This window comes from Thamnophis sirtalis, unplaced genomic scaffold (genome assembly GCF_051295495.1).
Source record: "Thamnophis sirtalis isolate CommonGarterSnake01/CBP01778 unplaced genomic scaffold, rThaSir2_p1.2 scaffold_13, whole genome shotgun sequence".
NCBI lineage: Eukaryota > Metazoa > Chordata > Lepidosauria > Squamata > Natricidae > Thamnophis > Thamnophis sirtalis.
In genome coordinates this window covers 17,375,627-17,401,923 of record NW_028261393.1, presented here as the reverse complement: position 1 = coordinate 17,401,923, position 26,297 = coordinate 17,375,627, and the positions used below count along the sequence as shown (strand labels likewise).

The 26,297-nt window shown below is 48.4% G+C and overlaps 1 protein-coding gene across 5 annotated transcripts in view; it reads right to left on the bottom strand.

Moving 5' to 3' along the window:
- AHDC1 (AT-hook DNA binding motif containing 1) overlaps positions 1–26,297 on the bottom strand; it is a 276,021-nt gene that overhangs the window by 54,604 nt on the left and 195,120 nt on the right. For all 5 annotated transcript variants that reach the window (XR_015698381.1, XR_015698382.1, XR_015698383.1 and 2 more), the window contains one exon: positions 7,011–7,179. Coding sequence is in view for 1 of the 5 variants with exons in the window: in XM_087728113.1 (XP_087584239.1) it covers positions 7,011–7,179 (169 nt within the window). In the remaining 4 variants the exon portion in view is untranslated. The remainder of the gene's footprint in view (positions 1–7,010; positions 7,180–26,297) is intronic.

The window sequence follows — 26,297 nt, the reverse complement described above, 5'->3', positions numbered from 1 at the left end:
GGAAAAACCCCAATCTGCCTCTGGAAACCTATGCCGCAACGAAATGCATTGAGCTTGCCGTCCCTCAGTCACTGATAGTGTTTGTTTTCAGAACAGCAAAGACTGGGTCCTCAGTGCGCACAGAGGCATTTTCATCAAAATCATGACCGGATAAATCTATCAGCTCTGGGTAATTTTCATCTGATGTGATGTGATCTGATCCGATCTAATCTGATGTTATTTAGAAAATTTATAACAGCTCTGGGCAGCATTCAAAGGAACAATAAAAAATATCCATAAATAGAGTGTCCGTGGCATCACTGTTTTTACACATTTTAAACACACAAAAACAAAGACTGTAACCTGAAAAGGTGCTTGTAAATGAATGTAGTCACCATATTATTGACTTGTTAATAGACTCTTTCTATCTTCCCCAGTTACCAGATTGGTCATTCCAGGTAGTCTTCAATTTACAATCATTCGTTTAGTGACTGTTTGAAGTTACAAGGTTGACTCAGCCTTCCCTCCTTCCCAGGTGGGTAAAAGGACAACCCAGATTGTTGGGGGCAAGAGGCTGACTCTGTAAACTGCTTAGAGAGGGCTGTAAAAGCACTGTGAAGCTGTATATAAGTCTAAGGGCTATTGCTATTTCTCCCTTCCTTTCCTTGGTCCTGGTGGTGCAGTGGTTAGAATGCAATACTGCAGGCTGACTCTGCTCACTGCCAGCAGTTCGAATCTCACCAGGCTCAAGGTTGACTCAGCCTTCCATCCTTCTGAGGTGGGTAAAATGAGGACCCAGATTGTTGGGGGGCAAGAGGCTGACTCTATAAACTGCTTAGAGAGGTCTGTAAAAGCACCGTGAAGCAGTATATAAGTCTAAGTGCTATTGCTATAACCGCACTGAAAAAAAGTGACTTATGACCGTTTTTCACATTGGACAACCATTGCGGCATCCCCATGGTGATCAAAATTATGACGCTTGACAACTGAATCCCATTTATGACGGTTGCCATTCCAGGGTCAAGTGATCCCCACTTGCAACCTTTTGACAAGGAAAGTCAATGGGGAAGCCAGGTTCTCTTAACAACCATGTTAGTAACCTACCAAGGGCAGCGATTCACTTAGCAACCATGGCAAGAAAGGTGGTAAAATCGGGCAAAACTCACTTAACAAATGTCTCGCTTAACGACAGAAACATTGGGCTCAATTGTGGTCGTAAGTCGAGGTCTCCCAATATAGCATTTCCCCGATGACCTGCACCACCCTCCTGATTCCCACAACGTCCCAGCCTGCCTAAAGATCCTGGAAGGATGAGAAGTCATGCCCATCTAAAAATGCCCATGTGGCTGCGGATGGAGACTAGCAGCAAACGGGCCCTGTGATGGGAAGCAACCCCAGGCTTGGAAGCTGGGTTGAAGGGAGGCCAACGCGCTCTGGTTTTAGGGCTACAAAAGTTGGAGAAGGAAGAGCGAGCATTTTCTTAGAGAAATGGGCTGGCTTCTCTCTCTGGCCCAGCAACTGCCTGTTCTTTCCAAAATTTAAACAGGGCAGGTAAATCCTTTAGGGCTGAGAGAGGTTGTGAAAGAATGGAAAGTGGAACCATTTTTTGCCCTGGAAGGGTTCTTCTGTGAAAATAACTACAGACCCCTCACATCCTGGACATCAATTGTTTCAACTCCTACCCTCAAAATGACACTATAGAACAACTAGACACAAGGACATTTGCACCCCAGAACAACTAGACACAAGGACATTTTCCCCTGAACACCATCACTCTGCTAAACAAATAATTCCCTCAACACTGTCAAACTATTCACTAAGGCTGCATTTCTATTACTATTAGTCTTCTCATCGTTCCTATCACCCATCTCCTCCCACTTATGACTGCAGGACTGTAACTTTGTTGCTTGTATCTTTATGATTTATATTGATTGTTTCCTACTATGAGTTGATTGCTTATTTGTATCCTAGGACTATCATTAAGTTTTGTACCTTATGATTCATGACAAATGTATCTTTTCTTTTATATAGACTGAGAGCATTGCACTAAAGACAAATTCCTTGTGAGTCCAATCACACTTGACCAATAAAGAATTCTATTCTATTCTATTCCTATTCTATTCTATTTCTATTCTATTCCGCTATCAAAAGCAAACAGACTGGTTTACAGGCTGTTTCTGCGCAACGCGTTTAATCAAATCCACTGAAAACACAGCAGCTGCATTGGCGCTTAGCATGTCCTAAACTTTGTTAGTTTAATCGCTAAACCTTTTCGTTGACGCAGTGCTTCTCAACCTTGGCTGCTTTCGGATGGGTGGACCCCCAACTCCCAGAACTCCCCACCCAGCTTGTTACATAAGAACAGCCACAAAGATATCCGTTCTGTTTTGTTAAACGTAGCTCCCAAATGAGGAAAATCGGCCCAGCTGGCGGTGGGATGAGTGTGCGGCTCGACAAGAGGCTTAGCAAGTGAAATGGGTACCACAAATCTCTCCACGGGTTAGAAGCCCATCCTGCCTTAACCCTCCCCACGTTCTCTATAGCCTGCCCTCCCCCTCCCAGCCCCAATCCAACAGATGCCATTCCTTCTGCAACCCCAGGAGGACAGAGCTGCTAAAAGATTCCACTTCTCCCCTTCTGCGCATGGGGAGACGGAGAAATCTGGGTCATCAAGAGGCATCTCCCTGACCCGAACAGTGGGAGGGAGGCTGAATAGTCTCCATCGACTTCCTACGAAACCGCAATCCCACCCTAAACGTCTTTCCTGTGTTGTTTCCAATAGGCTCAGCCATCTCCTTCGCTTCACTTCTCACCAGCCTTGGCAAAAAAAACAACAACCCCCCTTTTTTTTTCCCATTGCTGGATCTTCCCTCCCTCTGGCTCAGCTCTAGAAGGGCTCCCCACTGCAGGAAAGCCACAGCAGGAAGTGACCTCATGCTTTTGGCAGAGGGGTCTCTGCACCACTCCAGAGGCTAACTTCCCCTCTGCTGCCTGCCAAATGCAGATGACTCTCGTCTTTCGGCTATCTTGGTTTAAGGTAAAGGTTCCCCTCGCACATACTGTATCTGCTAGTCTTCCCAAATCTAGGGGGCAGTGATCATCTCTGTTTCAAAGCCAAAGAGCCAGCGCTGTCCGAAGATGTCTCCGTGGTCCTGTGGCCGGCATGACTCAACGCTGAAGGCGCACGGAACGCTGTTACCTTCCCACCAACTGTGGTTCCTATTTTTCTACTTGCATTTTTTACATGCTTTCGAACTGCTAGGTTGGCAGAAGCTGGGACAAGTAATGGGAGCTCACTCCGTTATGCGGCGCCAGGGATTCAAACCGCTGAACTGCCGACCTTTCTGATCGACAAGCTCAGCATCTTAGCCACTGAGCCACCACATCCCCTTGGTTAAACCTCTTGGTTAGACCTTTGCAAAAGACGGCTTTTCTGTTACATTCTGGGTGCTCCGACCATTCCCCCCTGCCTCCTTCTTTTCCTTCTCTGCCTCCTTCCTCCAAATGTTCCCAGCCTGTCCCAAAATTTCCTGAGGCTGTCCAGCAAGAGGAAGAAGGAAAGAGATCAGTGTCTGCTGCGGACCTGGCTTTCCTTCTGTACTTTCCAAGGCTTCCCATCTGTCCCTGGGAGAACGCTTGGCTCTTCCTTCCCATCCTTGCACTGATGTTTCCAAGCAACTCTTGGCCAGATGTGGACAAAGAAGGGTCAGGAAAGCAGCCCAGCCCAGAGCACGGATCTGGTGCACCCGAGAGAGCAGGAGGGAGGGAGGGAAGTCAGAGAAAGCAGGATGTCTTTCCAGTGCATTTCCTCAACCCCAACCCCTCCCTCCCTTTCCAAGTTCTGACAGATGAGACAAAAGACAACAGCCAGGAACAGGCTGGGGCACCCTGTGCATCTGTGTATTTGCCTCCGTGTCTGTGTGTTTGCACACATGGGCTCTACCAATGCACAGTGCAAGAGAGAAACCTCAGCCTTATTGACTAACGAGAATCCTTGGGATCTTTGCTCATTTCCAAAAATTTCTAAAGCAGTCAGTGAGGAAAAAGATGGATGGATCTCACAAATGAAGCCAGAGGGAATCACAGCACAGGAATCTAATGCCTTGCATAGCATTTAAGCCAGCTGTTCTGACTTAGGCTTCCCCAAAAAGCAGGAGGCAGAGTCCTGGTCCCAGCAAAATCCCTTTTATTAGCAAGTGTGAATTCCTTTCATTCACATTCAGCAAGGCCTGGTAAACAGTCTTTCAAAGGAATATTTATGACTACAGACCTTATCTATCTCGGAAAGCTGCCATGTAAATATTTCCCAAATGAGGTGCTTTGCAAGGAAAGGCTGGGCACAGAGTCTCTGAGATTCATGGACAGATCTTCACACTCCTGAAATGATTTTTCATTTCATTTCATTTCCCTTTATTTGTATGCCGCCCTTTTCCCTGGGGGGACTCAGGGCGGCTCACAGTTCAAAAAGGGGGGGGGGAAAGGACAAACAATTTTCCAACATGAAGACAATACAACATGTTAAAAAGAAAACACAACAGTCACACAATTTGAGTGGGGTTAGAATCTTAACCCCAGGCCAGCCGGGACAGCCAGATCTTTAGAGCGGCGCGGAAGGACTGGAGGGTGGTGAGGGTCCGGATCTCCACGGGGAGTTCGTTCCAGAGGGTCGGAGCAGCCACCGAGAAGGCTCTCCTCCGGGTAGTTGCCAGTCTGCACTGGCTGGATGATGGAATTCGGAGGAGGCCTAATCTATGCGATCGTATCGGTCTAATGGAGGTAATTGGCAGTAGGCGGTCTCTGATTCTAACAACCGACCAAATGAATTGTCCTAAATATGAGTCACTTGTTAAGTGCCTGAATTTTGATCACACAACCGTTGGGGGATGCTGCAACAGTGGCTAGTGTGAAAACATGGGCCTAAGTCACTTTTTTCAGTGCCGTTGTAACTTTGAATAGAACTGTTGTAAGCTGAGAACTAACCTGTACCAAAGAGTTACAAATCACTGTTTTTTTTTTAATATGCTAACTGCAGTGACATTATTGTAGCACAAAAATGAAAAGATTGGGCATTGCCCACCCTGGAGGAAGGTTGATGAAGATGATGGGAATTTCTTGCGATGGCTTAATTGACTCATTTGATTAGAGAAAGGACAATACCTACACTTAATAGTGGCTGGAAACTCCTTATGGAGTTTTAGCCTAAAAAAGAACAAAAGTGAACTTACAATTTATGACTCTGATGATTAGACCGGATGGATATAGAAAGAAGGGAGTCATAATTAACTCGAGGGAGAGACAGAGAGAGGTTAAAATATAATTGTACTTGTAACTGCTGTGAAGATCAGAGGTTGCTTCTTTAATTTTTTTTACTTTTTTTACACTTTTAGCTTTCTCTTTTAGTTCTCCTTCATTCTGCTTTAGTTTGCATGAGTTCTTACTATTGTTATTAAGGATTCCAACAAAAAAGATTATAATCTAGATCTATACACTGTATGTAAATATATATATATACACACACACACACAAACATATATACATACATATGCATACACACACACATATACACACACACAAACACACACACACGCACACACACAAAATCCAAAGCTGTAGGCTAAACTGGAAAGTCAGGAAAACATTTCTGAAAAGGCAGTGGCATTAAGATCAAGAAAACGGTTTGGTTGGGCTCTTCTAATCTTCAGAATGTTCCCTCTACACTACAGGTATCTAAAGTTTTGTTTGGGGGAAATTGAAACAACACACCTTGATTCTACTAAGGGCAGATGCTTTAGTTGAGATATACCACCTGCAACTGATCCTACATTTGCACAGATCAGACATCCTAAGGTCAGACAAACTGGGATCAAGACATGAGATGACAATGCAATGGTGAGAGGCAGTATCCTAATGTCCCATCCTAACCTGAGGCGTTGTGTCTTCCTACTGGCAGAAGAAGGAAAACAGTGATGGTAAATTACAGGATTAGTGTCCAGCATCACTGTAGACTATGGGCAAAAGGGATGCGTTTTGTAAACTAGTCCCCTTTGTCCAAGAAACGAACATTGCAAGCAGAAATCTAGCATGCCAGGGAAAGGACCAGATTGCAAGTTCTGATACGCTTGTTGTCTACGGGCAGAGAAGCCTGATTTGCTGATCAGAGGGAAGCAAGCCTTCAGAGAGGCACATTGTTCCTGCCTCTTGGAAGTACGAGAATCCATTCTTATGTTTCTTTTAACTCAGGTACAAAGTTAGAGACAGAGAGACTTTTCCACCCGGGTCACAATTCTCTGGATATCAGCTTGGCTTGGTTTGCCTCCTTGAATCTTACGGGGTTTTCAGAAGAACCTTAGCAACCCATTGCTCTACCCCAGAGGTGGGGAACACGATGGCTCTTTTATGATTTATGGCAGGGGTGTCCAAACTTGGGAACTTTAAGACTGGTGGACTTCAACTCCCAGAATGGCTGGCTGGGGAATCCTGGGAGATGAACTCCACCATCTTAAAGTTCCCAAGTTTGGACACCCCTGATTTAATGGACTTCAACTCCCTGAATTGCTGAGCCAGCATGTGAATCTTGGGAGTTGAAGTCCACCAGTCTTAAAGTTCCCACGTTTGGACACCCCTGATTTAATGGATTTCAACTCCCCAAATTGCTGAGCCAGCATGTGAATCTTGGGAGTTGAAGTCCACCAGTCTTAAAGTTCCCACATTTGGACACCCCTGATTTAACAGACTTCAACTCCCCGAATTGCTGAGCCGGCATGGGAATCCTGGGAGTTGAAGTCCACCAGTCTTAAAGTTCCCATGTTTGGACACTCCTGATTTAACGGACTTCAACTCCCTGAATTGCTGAGCCAGCATGGGAATCCTGGGAGTTGAAGTCCACAAGTCGTAAAGGGGGAGGGGCGTCATTTCCCCCCCCCCCCCCGCCGCCTCTGCTCTTCACCAACCAGAGCAGAAAAGCCAGGCTCACCTGCCTGCTTCCCCCGTCCTCCCCCACCTCGCCCCTCCATCCATCCGGGCCCCCTTACCTGGGCCGCCCATACTTGCAGTGAAGGTTCACCCTGAAGTTCCTCTCGCTGCCGTCCACTTCACTGTTGGGTGGCCGCAACCCTGGACCCTGGCTGCAGGGGAACCATTCAGCTGGCGGGTTGGCTCCGTTCTCCAGTCCAATGGGCTGGCACGCGTTGGAGATCCCATCTGCCAAGGGAAAGCACACAGACCCGGGCTTGTGAAGAAGGGGAACTGGAGGAGCAGGAAGAGAAGGACACCGGTTTGAAACAACCTCCCACCCTCTCAAACTCTTTTCAAAGAGATTTCATTTCAAAGGGACGCAGCAGTGGGGGAGAAGTGTCCAGTCTGGGGATGTGTGTGTGTGTGCGTGCGCCAGCGCGCCCGCGTGAGTGAGCGAGTGAGTGAGTGATGCAAGGTAAAGGCAGCTCTCTGATGGCACTAATAGCTGTGCTCCCTGGTGCTACGTTCTTCCCCTTACAAGCTTGTAGAGTTTTCTCTTCTTTTTTTAAAAAAAAAACAAGTTTCCATTTTGTGCAGGAGATGGAGAAGGTATGCGTGCGGACTCTACCTCCCCCCACCCCCCCGAATACAGCTCTCTTTGGCCAAACGATCCTTCTGGCTGGAGGGGGCTGGCCGGCGGTCCCATGAAGTGTGTTCAAACCCTGCTTGGCCCTGTCCCTTAGAAACAGAGGCCGCCTTGCCAAGGCAGAAGAGGAAAACCTGACCCACCCACTCGCTGGTTTTTTTTTTTTTTTTGCAAGGAAGGACCCTCCTCCCTCCTCCTGAGCCTTCCTGGCTTAGAAGCAAGTTTGAGCTAGGCGGCCCCCACCCGCCAGAAGTGAGGGAATCCTGTGTCTTTTGTTCAGGGTAGCTGGTTCCTGCTCAAGGTCATTAAAAATACAAAGGGTTTGGCTTTGGAGTACAACAGATGTGCATGAGGGAGTGGGGGGGGGGAGAAAGGCTCCTGGAGAATGCAACACACCTCACCCAAGGGGCATTACAGTGTGGGTCAGAGGCCTGTGTGGCTCTGATAAACAGACAAAATGTCTGTGCGTCTGTTTGGATGCCAGACCCGGCTGTCACTCAGCGGATCCCAGGCGCTCTCGGCCTTTCCTTCCTCGTCTGGTTTCCCCTCCCTGTTCTTCTCTTCCCTTTCTGTCCGTGGTATCATAGCCCTGCAGGGGCATCAGCCAAACTCTATTAGCTACAGTCATCCTCCTATCTCAAGCTGTGTGGTGTGTGAGCAAGTATGTGTCTGTGCGTGTGTGAGTGTGTGAGTAAGTGAATGAGACAAACAGACAGACAGACATAGACAGAGAAAGACAGACAGAGAGACAAAGACAGAGATAGACACACACACACACAGAGGGACAGAGGCAGAGAGAGAAAGACAGAGCGAGAGAGAGACAGAGACACAGAGAGAAAGGCAGAGACAGAGACGCATAGAGAGAGAGAGACAGAGGCAGAGACAGAGGCAGACACAAAGACAGAGTGAGTGAGAGATAGAGACACACACACAGAGAGACAGAGACACAGAGACACAGAGAGAGAAAGAGAAAGAGAGAGAAGAAAGGGGGGGGGAGAAGTGGTATTCATGCTCTGCACACCAAAATCTATCTCTCAGTTTTCACACGGCTTGTGCACTTTTACCCACAGGCTAGAGAGAGACAGGGGTTTTGCCAACATGCATTGGGGAATGTCTGGGTCTATTTACCAGAGCATAGAAAAGCGTCCGCCTCTTTCCATACTATAGCTATTCGGGGTGTGTGTGTGTGTGTGTGTGTGTGTGTGTTGTGTGTGTACGTGTCCACTCAACATACTTAACTCAGTCAGTGGTGAGCGTAGCAATTACATACAAACAGCCTATTAAGCTCAGTCAGCTGTTGCCTTGATCGGCCTCTGAGAGTATGGGCACACATGTGCATCTGTGCTTTAGTGTGTTTTGCGCAAGCCCGACTCGCTCTGTTTGAGGCCCTGCACAAACCTATAAAATGGGTAATTCACTAACCGGGCTGTGTGCATTGAATGCAGCCAATAAAGCAAAGAAGAAGTAGAACATGGAGTTGGCTGAGAGTCTTAAGCACAAGGATGAAACAACAACAACAACAACAACAACTAATTTGCAAGGGGTGCAGATAGCCAACCCTTCTCATGCAGCAACCTGAAGGAGGTCAGGATAGCAGAATCCACCGTGAACTAAACTGCCACCTCGGCTACTGCTTGCTAAGCAGTTGGGGCATCATCTCCCTACTCCAACCTCTCACTCTCCCAGGTTTCATTCACACAGCGCTACACCCTGTTCTGGGGCCCTTATATCTGCACAAGTCCCTTGCAAGCCAAGGATCCAGTACTCCTTATCTTGAATGCAAGGCCACCGTCGCTTGGACGGCAAGACCGTGATTCCAAGCAGTCCCAGGAAGTCAACTCCCCATCCTTGCCTCTTCTATTTCCCACCATAAAGCGTAATCTCTTCCTTATCGCAACCATTTCAAGGAGGCGCAGTGTCTGCAAGGAATAGGTGAGCCATCGAGATGTGTGTGGTGGGTGATTGCAGGCGGAAGGATGTTCATTTTCATTTGACAAAGGCATCCCGGAGTCCCCAATCAAGGGAGATCTCAGGCAAAGAGGAGCTTGGCAAGTTGACTTGGTCTTCCATGAAGGGAAGGATGTGGCAGGGAAGCATGGGAAAGGGAAGGATGTGGAAGAAAAGGGAAGGACAGGGAAGGGAAGGAAGGGAAAGAAAGGATGTGGAATGAAAGGATGTAGAAGGGAAGGAGATGGAAGGGAAAGGATGGGATAGGGAAGGGAAAGGAAGGAAAGGGAAGGGAAGAACATGGAAGGAAAGGACGTGGAAGGAGAGGACAGGAAAGCGAAGGGAAGAATAAACTTTCCTCCCTCTCTGAAAACCTAAACTTTGGACCTGAATTCCCTTGGAATCCCAAATTCTGTCTCCTGGGACTGCAGGAACCGAGTTTGCCAAAACAGGCTAATTCCCATTTCACAGATAAAGAGCTGAAGCAGAGATTGGAATGTGGGCCAGTCTAGGGCTGTTTATTTTGGGAGACCGATTATGCTCATACCACTGGCCTCATGTATATATTGACACATCTGCCTGGTCCATCTGCCAGGCTGCAAGGGAGGAGTCAGGGCAAACATGGTGGACTGTGGCATTGGCTCTTCCTCCACCGGGTGGACAGCATCTCAGGAGGAAATATTTCCCCTGCTTATTCTAGGGGAAAGAGCTCCGTTCAAAAGATCCTGCGCAGAGCCAGGGCTGTGGGTCATCACCAGGCAGAATGCTGCCAAGGCCACCCATAAGTCCTGGCTAAAAAACAGAATTTCCAACCTAGAGCTTCAAAGCAAAGTTTGGGACCCAATCCAGGCTAAGCCTGCACACCTTTCCAAGTCCTAATGTCAGGGGAGGCGTTTGAAGGTTCACAGGCCCACTAGGGAGCAAATCCTTATGGTTTGGGCTTTCGTTGGGGGGGGGGGGGATTGGTGAAGGGACGCCTACATGGGGACCAACAAAGAAACTAAGTGAATTTCAACCTTTTCCTACCAGCTGAACTCAATGTTTCTCCGAGTGATAGACTAGAAAGCCTCTGTCAGGAAAGGGGGAGAGAGGGAGGGACACACACACACACACACACACAGAGTGGGAGAGAGAGAAGGAGGGAGAGAAAGAGATAGAGGGAGACATAGAAAGCGAGAAGGGGAGGGAGGGAGAGAGAGTCAGAGGCAAGAAGGGAGAGAGGGAGGCAGAGAAAGAGAGGGAGGGAGAGAGGGAGGGAGGGAGAGGGGAGGGAGGGAGAGAGAGAGACAAAGGGAAGGAGGGAGAGAGGGAGGGAGAGAAAGAGAAAGAGACAGAGAGAGAAGGAGGGAGGGAGAGAAAGGGACAGAGGGAGAGAGACACACAGAGAAAGGGGGAAGGAGGGATAGAGAGAGACAGAGAGAGAGGGAAGGAGGAAGAGAGGGAGGGAGAGAAATAGACGGAAGAAGAAAGGGAGGGAGAGAGAGGGGGAAGGAGGGAGAGAGTGAGACAAAGGGAAGGAGGGAGAGAGGGGGGAGAGAAAGAGGGAGGGAAAGAAAGAGACAGAGACAGAGAGAAAAGGAGGGAGGGAGAGAAAGGGGCAGAGGGAGAGAGACATACAGAGAGAGGGGGAGGGAGGGATAGAGAGAAACAGAGAGAGAGGGAAGGAGGAAGAGAGGGAGGGAGAGAAAGAGAGGGAGGGAGACAGGGAGACATAGAAAGAGAGACAGAGAGAGAGAGGGAGAGAGAGAGGGATGCAAAGTAGTCAACAACGTATTAAGCAGCTGCAAAGAAGAAAAGGCGACAGATTCTGAAAAGATAAATTAGCAAATTAGCACCATCTCCTGAGCTGCAGTAGTTGATGAAGGGCATGGAAACCCTAAGAATAATATGGGAAAAAGAGTTTGAAAACCTAAAGTTTCCTTTTATTCGCACAATAATCCTTTGGAGGATTTGAGGCTGACTTGACAGTGGCCACTGAGGAATTTGAAGCCACTTCTTGAGGGCGATGCTACTTATTACACTCACAGGGTCTGCCTACCACCTTGGTGCTTTTCAACTGCTCTTTGCATCCACCCTGAACTGTTGCGTTCCTCCTCTCTGCCGTGCCCTCCTCTTCGGCCTCGCCCAGCCATGTTGCCTTGGAACTGTGCCCTTTGCTCTACAACTGAAAATGGATTTGTCACCTCCATCTTTGTTATCCCACTACAGGTTCACACTTGGATCTATCCCCCTGCTGTGTGCCACTCTGTCTCTACCCAGCTGCTGGCATGGTCCTCCCTCCGCTTTCCACGCCTGCGTTTTTACACTCCTACTTTCCTGGACATCGAGCTGGCTTTGGTGACCTTCAAAAGCTGGGCACGGCTGGACCTGATTAGTAAGTGGCTGGGAACTCGAGCGGACTGCGAAATCAAATCAAAACAAAAACCTAGGAAGACGGCAAGGGCAAACTACTTCCAAAGGGTCCCCTGGAAGGCTACAGGCCAGAGCTGGGATTCAGCCGGTTCTCTCCGGTTCGGGCGAACTGGTAGCGGTGGCTGCTGGAGGCTCCGCCCACCCACCCCGACAGTTCTAGAAGGGCTCCCCACTGCAGGAAAGCCACAGCAGGAAGTGACCTCATGCTTTTGGCAGACTCCCAGGGCTCTCTGCACCACCCCAGAGGCTATCTTCCCCCCCTGCTGCCTGCCACATGCAGACGACCTTCGTCTTTCAGCTATCTTGGTTTAAGGTAAAGGTTCCCCTCGCACAGACATGATGCTCGTTCCTGACACTAGGGGGCAGTGCTCATCTCCGCTTCAAAGCCGAAGAGCCAGCTCCATCCAAAGATGTCTCCGTGGTCATCTGGCCGGCATGACTAAATGCCGAAGGCGCACAGAATGCTGTTACCTTCCCACCAAAGGTGGTTCCTATTTTTCTACTTGCATTTTTACATGCTTTCAAACTGCTAGGTTGGCAAAAGCTGGGACAAGTAATGGGAGCTCACTCCATTACACAGCACTAGGGATTCGAACCGCTGAACTGCCAACCTTTCTGATCAACAAGCTCAGCGTCTTAGCCCCTGAGCTACCGTGTTTCTGCTTTCCTGTGCACAACTCAGTCCCACTTGAGCCTGCCTGTTTCTTGCTTGGAGAGGGAGGTGAGGACTGAATCCAGAGCTCTCCTCTTCCTTTCCCTACAATTTTTGGGAGTTGGCAAGGAGATGCCCTTCTCAGCACCCCTCCGTTCCCTCCCGGCCTCTGCACACGGTGGCAGTTGCAGGCATGGAAGGTGTAGAGTTACAGCAAAGGGGCGAATGTGGAATAGAGAAAACGGCCCTCGGAGGACCAGGCCAGTCTCAACTGCCTGGAGCTGGCAGAAGCAGCCAGAAAGTCAGAAGAAGTAGGCCAAACAGAGAAGGCTTTTCATTCAAGTCAGTGGGTCCCAGCCCCTCCCAAGACTCCCTCCTCCTGCCAGCTTCTCTCTAAACTCAAGTGGGACATGGAAAAACCCTCCAAATCCCGAGCTCCAGTCCCAGGAGTCGAGCTTTCTCTGGGACCAAGAGACGCAGAGTCAATCCATGGGGATCCTTTTGATACCGAGAGAGATGAGGCCGGATGCCCCCCGAGAGGAAAGGTCCACTCCAAATGGCAGGCGGAGACATTCTCATGACACGTGGCCAGAAAAAGAGGAGATCTATCTCAAGTCCTTGCTCCCAACCCAGGAAATGCACGGGTAGTCCTCGACGTACGACCCTGATGGGAGCCCCAAATTTCCACGGCTAAGCAAGGAAGATGTTCGCCAAGTCGTGCTCCATTTTACGGCCTTTTCTGCCACTGTTGTTTTAAGTGAAAGGCTGCAGATGTTAAGTGAAACATGCCGGCCTTAAGTGAATCTGGTTTTCCACCCTTCCCCATTGATTTTGCTTGTCGAAAGCCGGCTGGGAAAGGTTACAAATAGTGATCACATGACCCCAGGATGCTGCAATAAAGACCAGCTGGTTGCCAGCTGCCTGAATTTTGATCACATGACCATGGGGCTGCTGCAGTGGTGACAAATGGGAAAACCGGTGATAAGTCACTCCCCCCTCCCCCCGGGCCATTGCAACTTCAGAGAGTCACCAGATGAATGGTTGTAAGTCGAGGACTTCCTGCATCCTGATGAATAGCGTCACCTTTGCATGTAAACTGACACAAGGCCCTGGAAGTGAGGAAAAGTGGGTACAGGCAAAAGATACCAATGCACACGTGTGTTGCAGGCTCATGCTGCATGGACCTGCACAGAGATTACACACAGACACAAACACACACAGACATTTTCCCACTCGCTGATCCTGATTTGCTTATCCCAAAATTCATGTTTACCTGCTCTTGCTTTTACAATGCAATACAATAGCAGAGTTGGAAGGGACCTTGGAGGTCTTCTAGTCCAACCCCCTGCCTAGGCAGGAAACCCTATACCATTTCAGACAGATGGCTATCCAGCATCTTCTTAAAGACTTCCAGTGTTGGGGCTTTCACAACTTCTGGAGGCAAGCTGTTCCACTGATTAATTGTTCTCACTGTCAGGAAATTTCTCCTCAATTCTAAGTTGCTTCTCTCCTTGATTAGTTTCCACCCATTGCTTCTTGTTCTACCCTCAGGTGCCTTGGAGAATAGCTTGACTTCCTCTTCTTTGTGGCAACCCCTGAGATATTGGATGACTGCTATCATGTCTTCCCTAGTCCTTCTTTCTATTAAACTAGACATCCCCAGTTCCTGCAACCGTTCTTCATGTTTTAGTCTCCAGTCCCCTAATCATCTTTGTTGCTCTTCTCTGCACTCTTTCTAGAGTCTCCACATCTTTTTTACATCATGATGACCAAACCTGGATGCAGTATTCCAAGTGTGGCCTTACCAAGGAATAATAAAGTGGTATTAACCCTTCACGTGATCTTGATTGTATCCCTCTGTTAATGCAGCCTAGAACTGTGTTGGCTTTTTTGGCAGCTGATACACACTGCTGGCTCTTATTTAAATGGTTGTCCATTAGGACTCCAAGATCCCTTTCACAGTTACTACTGTTGAGCAAGGTACCACCTATACTGTACCTGTGCATTTCGTTTCTGTGCATTTTGTTTCTCTTTTCACCATTAAATTTCATTTTATCAGATAGTGCCCAATGTTCAAGTTTGTCAAGATCCTTCTGTATCTTAAGTCTGTCTTCTGGAGTGTTGGCTATTCCTGCCAGCTTGGTGTCATCCGCAACTTTGATGACCTCTATGGACTAATGAAGAGACTTGGGTAGGATGCAAGTCCCAAACCAGTAATAAGCCAAGTCAGTGCAAACAAACAAGGTGGGGGGACGGCATTTGTGTATGTCACACTAAGCCCCCATTACATTCAGGCAGCTGGCAATAAACCCTGATGTCAAATCCTAAGGTAAATTGGGATATCTTTTTCCCCCACTGAGGGCTAAGCCAAAAGAAAAGTGCGCAGCCGCTTAGTGTGATGTGTGACCTCAGCCAGTGGCTCAGAGTAGCAGAGCTGCACACACCCTCGTACAAAGCAGAATCCTACACACAAAATGCCCCTACACCTGTGATGGAGAACCTATTGCACGGGTGCCAGAGGTGGCACGCACCACCCTCTCTGACGGCACGTGAGCCTTCGGCCCAGTTCAGCTCCACTGCGCATGACCACACACCTCCCACCGGCCAGCTAGTCTTTAGGTCTCTGCCGTGCATGCATGGGGGGTGGGGTGCATGTGGGGATCCACATACACATGCGCAGGGAGACGCATGCAGGGGGGGCCGCACACGCATTGCATTTTGGGAGTTTGGACATGCACATTTTGGGAACTTGGTCCGTGATGATTAGCCATCACTGCCTTACACACTCACCCCCCCTACACACACACCAGTGGTGGGTTTCAAATTTTTTTAGAACCTCTTCTGTAGGTGTGGCCTGCTTTGTGGGAGTGGCTTGCCAGCCATGTGATGGGGTGGGAGTGGCTGGCCAGCCATGTGACTGGGTGGGAGTGGCTTGCCGGCCATGTGACTGGGTGGGCATGGCCAATTTGTAAAATGTGGTGAAACTCACTTAACAACGCTCTTGCTTAGCAACCAAAACGTTGGTTCCGAAACTCTGGCATTTGAAGCACGCAAGTCTTAAAGCTGTCAAGTTACAAGACCCTTGCACCCCTAGTCCTTTAGAAAAAAACCCCAGGGGTGTTCAAACTTGACAGCTTTAAGACCTGTGGACTTCAACTCCCAGAATTCCTCCTCCAGTCACGTTGGCTCAGGAACTCTGGCATTGAAGTGTGCAAGTCTTAAAGCTGTCAAGTTACAAGACCCTTGCACCCCTAACCCTTTAGAAAAAAAAACCCAAGGTTGTTCAAGCTTGACAGCTTTAAGACTTGTGGACTTCAACTCCCAGAATTCCTCCTCTCGCTCTTCATCTTGATGATGCGCGGATGGGCGGGGGGGAGGGAGCTGGAACCGGTTCTAAATGGCACTGTAGATTTGTGGAACCTCTTCTATAGAAGAGCGTAGAACTGGCAGGAACCCACCCCAGCTGCACACAGAGAGATCCGACTCGGAATATATAGGCAATTTCTCACCCGGTCACCCCAGTTCCTCAGCGAAGGCTACAAGCACTTACAAGCCCATTGCGAGAATTGTTGCTCTCCAACCAGGAGAGCACATACACACACCCAGCACAGTAACAACGGTCCACCATTCTTGCAACCATTGTAATTCATGGGCTGGAGCCTCCCTGCCTTGCCTGATTCTCCTATTGTTGCAACAAGCCTGTGCCTGCCAGGGGGCTTGTAATTCCCACCTCTTCCGTGGCTGTTTGGGAAACCTCATCTGCTTCAAAAACAGCTCAGAGCAACTGTTGACCACGCAGGGGGGAGAGGGATGCAGACCTCTCCCCCTCCCTGTTCCTCCATCTCCAGGGGGCAGCATGGGTTTTGAAGTGGGGAAAGATATAACCAAGACCATCCAAAGGGTTTTGACACGCTACACACACCCCTGTTCTGACTGAGGCTTCCCAAGAGCATGAAGCAAACTCCTTGTCCTGACAAAAACCCCTTTTATTAATTTATTGTGAATTCTGCTCATTCACATCCAGCAAAGTCTTTCAAGGGAGGATTTACAGTCACAGACCTTATCTGGCTTGGAGAGCTGCCACGCCGATATCTGCAGTACTTGGCAAGGAGTCTCAGAGAGTCACAAACCAATTAAGCAAACTAATTGTCTCCTGCAAACTCCACTCCCCTTTCGCTCCTATTTTATTTCCTCTGGGAGGGGCCATTCATCGTCCACCTGTGGCCTAACTCTCAAGTCAACCCCTGTTCTTTAGCTGTTCTCTTCATCTGGCAACTCTGCGCATGTGCACACTGGGAACAGGCTCCAGCTGCTAATCTGCCTCACTGATGTCTGACTCTGAAGGCAGCTGATAACTGTCAGATGGCCCTGGCCCCCTCTCTGCCTCCGACACAGAGCCCTCATCAGAGCCTTCCCCAGACTCCATGATTGGCCCATGTTTCTCCCCAACCTCCTCAATGTCTGAATCTGCTGCCACCTCCGCTGGTGAGCCACAACACCCCCATGCATGGAGGAGGAGAGGGAGTACGGTGTGGGAAGAAGAATTTATTCAATAGCCTGATGTACTTCCATTCTTCTGCAAAGCCAAGCAAATTGGGAGCAAAACCCCACCCATTGCCATGCCCAGAGATGCCTTTCCCAAATAGCAATAGCACTTAGGCTTATATACAGGTAGTCCTCCACTTACAACAGTTCATTTAGTGGCCATTGAAAGTTACAACTGCACTGAAAAGAGTGACTTATGGTCGTTTTTCAAGGGTTACGACCTTTGCATCATCCCCAGGATCAGGGAATCAAAATTCAGGCGCCTGGCAACTGGTTCATACATATGACCGTTGCTGGATCCCAAGGTTATGCAATCTCCTTTTGCGACCTTCTGACAAGCCAAGTAAACAGGGAAGCCAGATTCACACTTAACAACCAGGTGACTAACGTATCCACTGCAGTAATTCACTTAACAACGATGGCAAGAAAGATGGTAAAATTGGGCAGAATCACTTAACAAATGTTTCACTTAACAATGAGCTCAACTGGTTGTGAGTCAAGGACGATCTGTACTGCTCCATAGCATTTTACGGCACTCTTGGGGGGGGGGGGTTTACAATCTTTACAAACCCCAAGAATCTGGGTCCACATTTTACTGACCTCGAAAGAACGGAAGGCTGAGTCAACCTTGAGCCAGACAGGATCGAACTCCAAGCTGTGAGCAGAGTTAGCCTGCAATGCTGCATTCTAACCACTGTGCTACCAGGGCTCCTCAAAGCCTTTTCGAACAGGGTGGGTAAAATGAGGATCCAGATTGTTGGGGGCAAGAGGCTGATTCTGTAAACTGCTTAGAGAGGGCTGTAAAAAGCACTGTGAAACGGTATAAAAGTGCTATTGCTTTCTTCCTTTCTTCCCTCCCTCCCTCCCAGCGGTTAGAATGCAGTATTTCAGGCTGCTCACTGCTAGGAGTTCGATTCTGACTGGCTGAAGTTTGACTCAGCCTTCCATCTTTCCGAAGTGAGTAAAATGGGGATAGAGATTGTTGGGGGCAAGAGGCTGACTCTGCAAACTGCTTAGGAGGTCTGTAAAAGCACTGTGAAGCGGTATATGTCTAAGTGCTATTGCTATTGCTACTACCTGCATGAGCTCCTGAGTCATTCTGGCTACCTTAAAGACATTTTGGCTATGGATACTTCCCTGCATTTGAGATGCACCATCCCTTTGAGAAGCTTCCTGGCCTTCAGCAAAACAAGGGGCGGTGCATCTCACAGGGTTGTCCTCTGGTTACCTCGCTCTGTCTCCCATCGCATTCCTCCCACCACCTTGTCTCCACATTTCTTCCCTGTCTGAATGCTAAGGCAGGTAAGCGGGCGCAGCCTGAGCACAGAAAAAGAGCTTTGGGGAAGGAGGGAGGGAGGGAGGAAAGAGGGAGGGAGCCAAGCTCCCTGGAGCAGACAATGACTCATTCTCCTGGCATACAGAATGGGTCACTCTTGGCCATACATACATGTGAGTTGGTGGATGAAGTCTTCAGGCTGGGCTTGGTGCTTGCTCTCTTTAAGCAGCCCCCCCATCTCCCCTCTTTATTTGTTCTGCTCCTTCCAAGAGAAGGAACTCAAAAGGGCCAGCAGCATGCAGACAACCTCAAACAGACCGAAGTCTCAACTCATGGGGAAAGAAGAGGAAGAATACCAGGCTGTTTTTCAGGCCGGAACTCAGCTCAGCCTTCCATTCCCCATGCCAACTATTCACAGACTTGGCCCCAGGAAGGGAGGGGTGGAAGAGGGCCACAGCTGGGGGGTGGGTGGGAGGGAGAGGAGACAAATGGTCTTTCTCCCTTGCACCTCCCTTTGCTCAGCTCCAGGCTGCGGCCACATGTTTCGCATTAGGGGCTCTGGACGTTGACGTTGCTGGGGTGTCGGCCAGGGCATCCCCTCCCTTAGCAAAATGTAGCAGGGACCACACAAGAGAAGGGACAAATGCTTGGATGCAGGAAAGGCCTTAAAGGGGGGGGGAGGGGGAAGAGAAACGTGAGAAAGAGAGTGAGAAAGAAAGAAAAAGACAGAAAGAGGAAGAGAGAGAAAGAAACAGAAACAGAAGGAAAGAGAAATAGAGAAAGAAGGAAAGAGAAAGACAGAAAGAAAGAGAGGAAGAAACAGTGAGAGAAAGAAACAGAAAGAAAGAGAGAGAGAGAAAGACAGAAAGAAAGAGAGGAAGAAACAGTGAAAGAAAGAAACAGAGAAACAGAAAAAAAAGAGAGAAAAAGACAGAAAGAAAGAGAGGAAGAAACAGAGAGAGAAAGAAACAGAGAGGGAAAGAAAGAAAGAGAGAGAGAGAAAAAGACAGAAAGAAAGAGAGGAAGAAACAGAGAAACAGAAAGAAAGGGAAATAGAGAAAGAAAAAGATAGAAAGAAAGAGAGGAAGAAACAGAGAGAGAAAGAAACAGAGAGAAACAGAAAGAGAAATAGAGAAATGGAGAGAGAAAAAGACAAAGAAAGAGAGGAAGAAACAGACAGAGAAAGAAACAGACAAAGAGAGAGAAACAGAACGAAAGAGAAATGAACAGAAAGAGGGAGAGAAAGAAAAAGATAGAACAAGAAAGAAAGAGGAAGAAAGAGAATGAAACAGAAAGAAAGAGAAATAAACAGAAAAGAGAAAGAAAGAAAAAGACAGAAAGAAAGAGAAAGAAACACAGAGAGAAAGCGAAAACAGAAAGAGAAAGACAGAAAGAGAGAAGCAGAGACAAGCCTACATGAAATTGCAAAGGGTGTGTGTGTAAAAGGTAGAGCTGAGCAGCATATTCAGCAAGGATCTCTCTCTCTCTCTCTCTCTCTCTCTGTGTGTGTGTGTGTGTGAGAGAGAGAGAGAGAGAGAGAAATTGCAGTCACCTCTCCTTGCTACCTCCTGACCCCTGGAGCCTTAGAAAGATAACAGCCCCCAAAGAGTGCTGACTTGTCTTTCAGAAATCCAATATCTTCGCCTGGTAAACTAATAGACTACCTGGGCTCACAATAACCACCCTGCAAAAGGATTAATCCTGGTGCTGAAAATCTTTAATTAGTTTAACAGTTTCAGGCTCCTTGGAGGCAGCAAATGGCAGACACGAGGCCCCCCCAGCCTCTCTCTCTCCCCCCTCCCCCCTTCCTTTCTGCCTCTCCCCCGCCAACTTAAAAACAGGACCTCTTGGGAGGCTGTTTCATTCCCTGGTTGAGATGGAAAGGAGGAACAAGAATTTTCCATTCAAGATGGAAGAGGTGCGGGGGGGGGGGGGAGGAGTGAGAAAGAGCAGAATCACACTTCTCCCTTCCCGTTTTTTTCTTCTTCTTTTGGATCAGGCATCGGGTAGAGAATTTAGCATTGTGATGCTCTGAAGTTTTTTCTTACCTCCTGCCCCGAAAAATTCCAAAGCTCCTCAACATGGTTTTGGCAACGCCTGGCGATGAGAAGGACGGGAACAAGATATCTCCTCTTTGATTCTCAAAGCATGCACCTGACCTTGCCTTCCCCACTCTTTCTCTAATTGGGGAGGGGGGGAGGAAGGGGGTGGAAGATAGCCTAAGAGGACTCTGGTTTCCATGGGGCCCTTCGGGGCTGGGATTTGGAACTGGAATGCTAGCCTCTCCAGACAGGAGGACATCCAAGATGGAAAACTTTACGATTGTCGCACCATTCCAGAACGGGAATTCATCCCCGTTATTTTATCAAAGGGGGGGGGGGGGTTAGAGAAACAACAACTCCATTCATTTGTTGCTATGGCCACCTTTTTGCTAAACCTCTTTGCTCCTAAGAGTTTTATCATTCATTCCTGATGTTGCAAAGGAGAATAAGAACATCAGGACGGCAGCAACTTCTGCCAGCTGTGGAAGAGAATTACAACTGTGGGAGACTACACAATAATACTGCGTGTCTCTAACAAGAGGAGGGGGGGACATTTTTGGCGAGTGGAGACAGATGCCCAAATGCCACAATCCAGAAAGGAGCTAAGGATGCTTTAGAAAGCCACGTGGGCCAAGAATCTGGAGATGTCGAAACACCAAAAATGTTCAGGTCCAAACCCTACTGCTTAGGCACCAAAACGGAAGGAGGAGGAGACAGAAAAATGTGTCAGGGCATAAAACGGAAGAAAGATGACAAGAATAAGGCACACTTGTGTGTCTGTAATTAAAATCTATACAAATCTTGATGATGTCAATCACAAAGTCCATACTCGGGAAACATGAGCATGGGAAAACAAGGAAGGTGCTTTGTATAAGGTCAGATCTTGACCATATGGCTCAGCCTAGGTTCACAAATCACATGGAGCCAAAATGATTCCAGCTATTGGGTTTTGTAAACCATAGTTTATAGTTTAGCAAGTGGCCTCCTCAACCGTAGTTAAAGAAAACAAGCAAGCATGTGGTATAGCAATAGCAATAGCAGTTAGACTTATATACCGCTTCATAGGGCTTTCAGCCCTCTCTAAGCGGTTTACAGAATCAGCATATTGCCCCCAACAACAATCCGGGTCCTCATTTCACCCACCTCGGAAGGATGGAAGGCTGAGTCAACCTTGAGCCGGTGAGATTTGAACCGCTGAACTGCAGATAACAGTCAGCTGAAGCGGCCTGCAGTACTGCACCCTAACCACTGCGCCACCTCGGCAGGTATAAACCCTGCAGCCACAGACAGCTGCTCTTCTGGTTGGCATGTAGGACTTCCTTCAACCTTTCCAAGTGTCCTCCCCAGGGGTGGTAGCTCTGACAATCAGTTGGCTCTGCCCACCCACCCCTGCCCTATCCTGCCCTTTATTGCCTGCTTTCTAGCTCATCTCAATCGCTTGGCACAGATGATTCCCACCCCCTCGCTGTTCTACTTACCGTTGTCGAGTTGGAAGGTAAGCAGCTGAGCCTCTAAATGCTCCATCTTCAGCGCTGCGCACAAGCGCTTTAGGTGTGCTTTGCGCACCGGCAGCTTCCCACCATTGGTCTTTCCTCACTTCAAACCAGGGGTGTCCAACCTCGGCAACTTTAAGACCTGTGGACGTCAACTCCCAGAATTCCCCAGCCAGCCATGCTTGGGAATTGAAGTCCACAAGTCTTAAAAGTTGCCAAGTTTGGACCCCCCTGCCTTAAACAAACGCGACTACACCTAGCCGTATAGCTGGGTTCACATGTCCCACTAAGTTACGGTTTGTGATGTACTGCGATAGATGAACTCTGTAAAACCGTGGCCTCTTTGTCCTATTTATACATTATATTTCAGCAACTGCTTCAGCTACCCGACATTTTTCACTGTCACTCTTAGTGGCCAGCTGTCCCAAAAAGAAAGTTGTCTGGAAGGGCAGCCTGCAGACTTTAAAAAACCAAACACAAATGGAAATTACTCAATCAATACCTGCAACCAAAGTTGACCTAAGGCAGGGCTCTGCAAAGTTGCCCCCTTTAAGACTGGTGGACTTCAACTCCCAGAATTCCCCAGGCAATTGCCTGGGGAATTCTGGGAGTTGAAGTCCACCAGTCTTAAAGGGGGCAACTTTGCAGAGCCCTGGCCTAGGGGGTCCCTAAGAGTCAATGTCAACAAGATGACACATAATCCGATGTAATAAATCTGGGGATTGGAATATTTCCAGGAAAGTTCCCTGGGCATTCAAGTGTCATGTTTGCTTTTCAGTTCAAAAAATTGTCTAATCTCCAAAGGTGTGTGTGGCTGGTGGAGGAAGAGGGAAAACTTTCTAGATGCAAACTAGAAATCAATTCCGTTCTTACCCTCAGATTTTTATCCTCCTACCCAAGGAGCGTGATAACTCGGCAGGAGAACAGTAAACTATGCTGGAGGAAGACAAACATTTAGCTATTTACAGGATTTGAAGTGGATGAGCGTTAGCAGCTCCCAATGAGCTTCAAGGACTGATTTCGTATGCAAGAGAAGTAGAGCCAGCAAGCAAACAATGGGACTTTAAGTTAAGGGGGTTGGCAGATCTGTAGCCCACAAAACGTTGGACTACCATCCTCTTCACCCCTGTCTGTTGGCATTGTTAGCCGAGGTTCATAGGAGCCAACAACAGAACTGGAGAGTGCGGGGTTTCCTACACCTCTCTTTTAAAAAAAAAGGAATACAATTGCTTTCAACTTTTACTTCAAGGCTGGGATGGATTGTGAATCAATATGGATCTGAAGATGCCCAGGCTGCCTACAGCGGTTATAAAAAGGTCCGACCCTCCTTTGCAAACGGTGGCAATTAGCCTGACTCTCCCCCACACCGGAGGTACCGTGGGGGTATAATTTACACTTACAGGTAGCCCTGGGACTTAGAATAGCAATAGCAATAGCAGTAGACTTATATACCGCTTCATAGGGCTTTCAGCCCTCTCTAAGCGGTTTACAGAGAGTCAGCATATTGCCCCCAACAATCTGGGTCCTCATTTTACCCACCTCGGAAGGATGGAAGGCTGAGTCAACCCTGAGCCGGTGAGATTTGAACCGCTGAACTGCTGATCTAGCAGTAGCCTGCAGTGCTGCATTTAACCACTGCGCCACCTTGGCTCTTAATCACAATGGGGAGCAGATTTCCATTGGTTAAGACAGGGGGTTGTTGAATTGCACCTGACTTTATGGCCTTTTTTGCCTTTCTTCCACATTGACTCAATGGGAATTGGCTGGGAAGGTTGTAATATAGCAATAGCACTTAAGACTTATATACCACTTCACAGTGCTTTACAGCCCCTTCTAAGCGGTTTACAGAGTCAGGCTCTTGCCCCCAACAGTCTGGCTCCTCATTTGACCCACCTCGGAAGGATGGAAGTCTGAGTCAACCTTGAGCCTGGTGAGACTCGAACTGCTGGCAGTGAGCAGAATCAGCCTGCAATATTGCATTCTAACCACTGCACCACCAGGGCCAAGGAAAGGAAGGGAGAAATAGCAATAGCCCTTAGACTCACATACAACTTCATAGTGCTTTCTACAGCCTCCTCTAAGCAGTTTACAAAGCAGCCTCTTGCCCCCAACAGTCTGACTCTTCATTTTACCCACTTCAGAAGGATGGAAGGCTGAGTCAACCTTGAGCCTGGTGACATTTGATCGACCAAACTGCTGGCAGCCGGCAGGCAGCAGAAGGAGCCTGCAGTTCCGCACTCTGACCACCGCACCACCGCAGCTCTTGGTGATCACATGACCCCAGGGCACTGCAACCATTGTAAAGACATATCGGTTGCCAAGCACCTGGATTTTGATCAGGGTGGGGGCTGCTATGGCGGTCTTAAATGCAAGGAGTAGTTGCAAGTCCCTCTTTTTTTCAGTTGGCAACTTCAAGCAGTTGATAAATGAATGGTCGTAAGGCGAGGACGCCCTGTATACAGGTATCTGGCTGTACAGCGCAAATCTTCATACATTGTGCCTTTCCGTACGCCCCTTCGATGCAAGCAGGAACCTGGTCTCCCTTATCCATCGTGCCTGATGTGCCGCCATTTGAAGACTCTTGAGATGCTGACTGCATTAGATGAAAAACAGCAAGATTCCCCTCCTAAGCAGACTGGGAATTGGCCACCTGTGGGCTGTATGCTGCTTCCGGCCTCCGTTTTGTTGTCCCTGGAGCTCTCGTGATTGCAGCACCAAAATCTGGCAGCATGAATTTTCAGGTTGTTCAAAAGCTATTCCTCATAGCCCAAACAGGTACCCCTCCTTTTCCTTCTCCCTTCTCCTTCCTTCCTTCCTTCCCTCCCTTCCCCCTCCTCTTCCTTCCTACTCCTCTTCTTCTCCTTCCTTTCTTCACCTTCCTTCCTCTTCCTTCCTTCTCTTCTCCTCCCTCTTCTTCTCCTTCCTTCCCCTTCCTCCTCCTCTTCCTTCCTTCCCCTTCCTTCCTACTCCTCTTCTTCTCCTTCCTTTCTTCGCCTTCCTCCTCCTTCCTTCTCTTCTCCTCCCTCTTCTTCTCCTTCCTTCCTTCCCCTTCCTTCCTCCTCCTCTTCCTTCCTTCCCCTTCCTTCCTCCTCCTCTTCTTCTCCTTTCTTCACCTTCCTTCCTCCTCCTTTCTTTTCTTCTCCTCCCTCTTCTTCTCCTTCTTTCCTTCCCCTTCCTTCCTCCTCCTCTTCTTCTCCTTCCTTTCTTCACCTTCCTTCCTCCTCCTTCCTTCTCTTCTCCTCCCTCTTCCTCTCCTTCCTTCCTCTTTTTCCTTCTTCTTCCTCCCTCCCTCCTCCTCCCTCCATCCCTTTCTTTCACTCTCACTCTTTTGCAGGACTCTCTCTTTGCTTTGCATGTATAATTAGGAGACACAACAGATGGCAAGTGATTCATCTTAGGTAATGGGTCCACCAGAGCCACTGAAGCTGCTGGGTTTCCTTTCCCTTCAAGTCAGTAGTTTGTGATGTGTGTGTGTGTGTCTCCTCCCCTCTCCCTCCCTCCTCTCCCATCCTCGACTGAGAACCGCGGCCATTAATTTAGCATCTCTTTGGGGACGTTCTCAAAAACAGGTAGCGCTGCTCTGTTCGGTTTGGCGACAGCGATGGAAGAAAAGAGGGAGTTGACACAGAAACACAAATGATGGAAGACAGCCCACGGCAGGAAATGAGTAGGCTGTGCTTTGGGCCGAGGCTCTTGTGACAAGCAACGGTCCGTAGTCCTCGATTTATGACCACAATGGGGAGCAGAATTTCCAACGCTAAACAAGGCAGTTGTTAAGCGAGTCGCCTCCAATTTTGCAACTTTTTTCTGCCACGGTCGTTAAGCGAATCCGGCTTCCCACATTGACTTTGGGGGTTGCAAAGGGGTTGCAATACATGCCAGTTGCCAAGCATTTAAATTTTGATCACGTGACACAGGGATGCTGCAAAAACGTTGCAAATGTGAAAAAAATGTCCATAAGTCACTTTTTTCAATGCCGTTGTAGCTTCGCTCACTAAACGAATGGTCGTAAGCCGAGGATTACTTGTACAGGCCAAATCCACTGGCAGCTTTCTTCCTTTCTCAACATGGAAGCTCCCTTCTGCAGACTGGGCTTGTGTTTTCATCCAACTATCCTCTGCAAAATCTCTTTTGAAGGTCAGTCACCCAACTGTGACATGAAAACCGAAACACAATCCCTATTTTGTGTGTGTGTGCGCGTGTGTGTGTGTGTGTGTGTGTTTGTGTCAACCTCTTCTCCAAAGCACCCGAAGGCAGAACAAGAAGCAATGAATGCAAACTAATCAGGGAGAGAAGCAACCTAGAACTAAGGAGAAACTTCCTAAAAGCGAGAACAATTAACCAGTGAAAC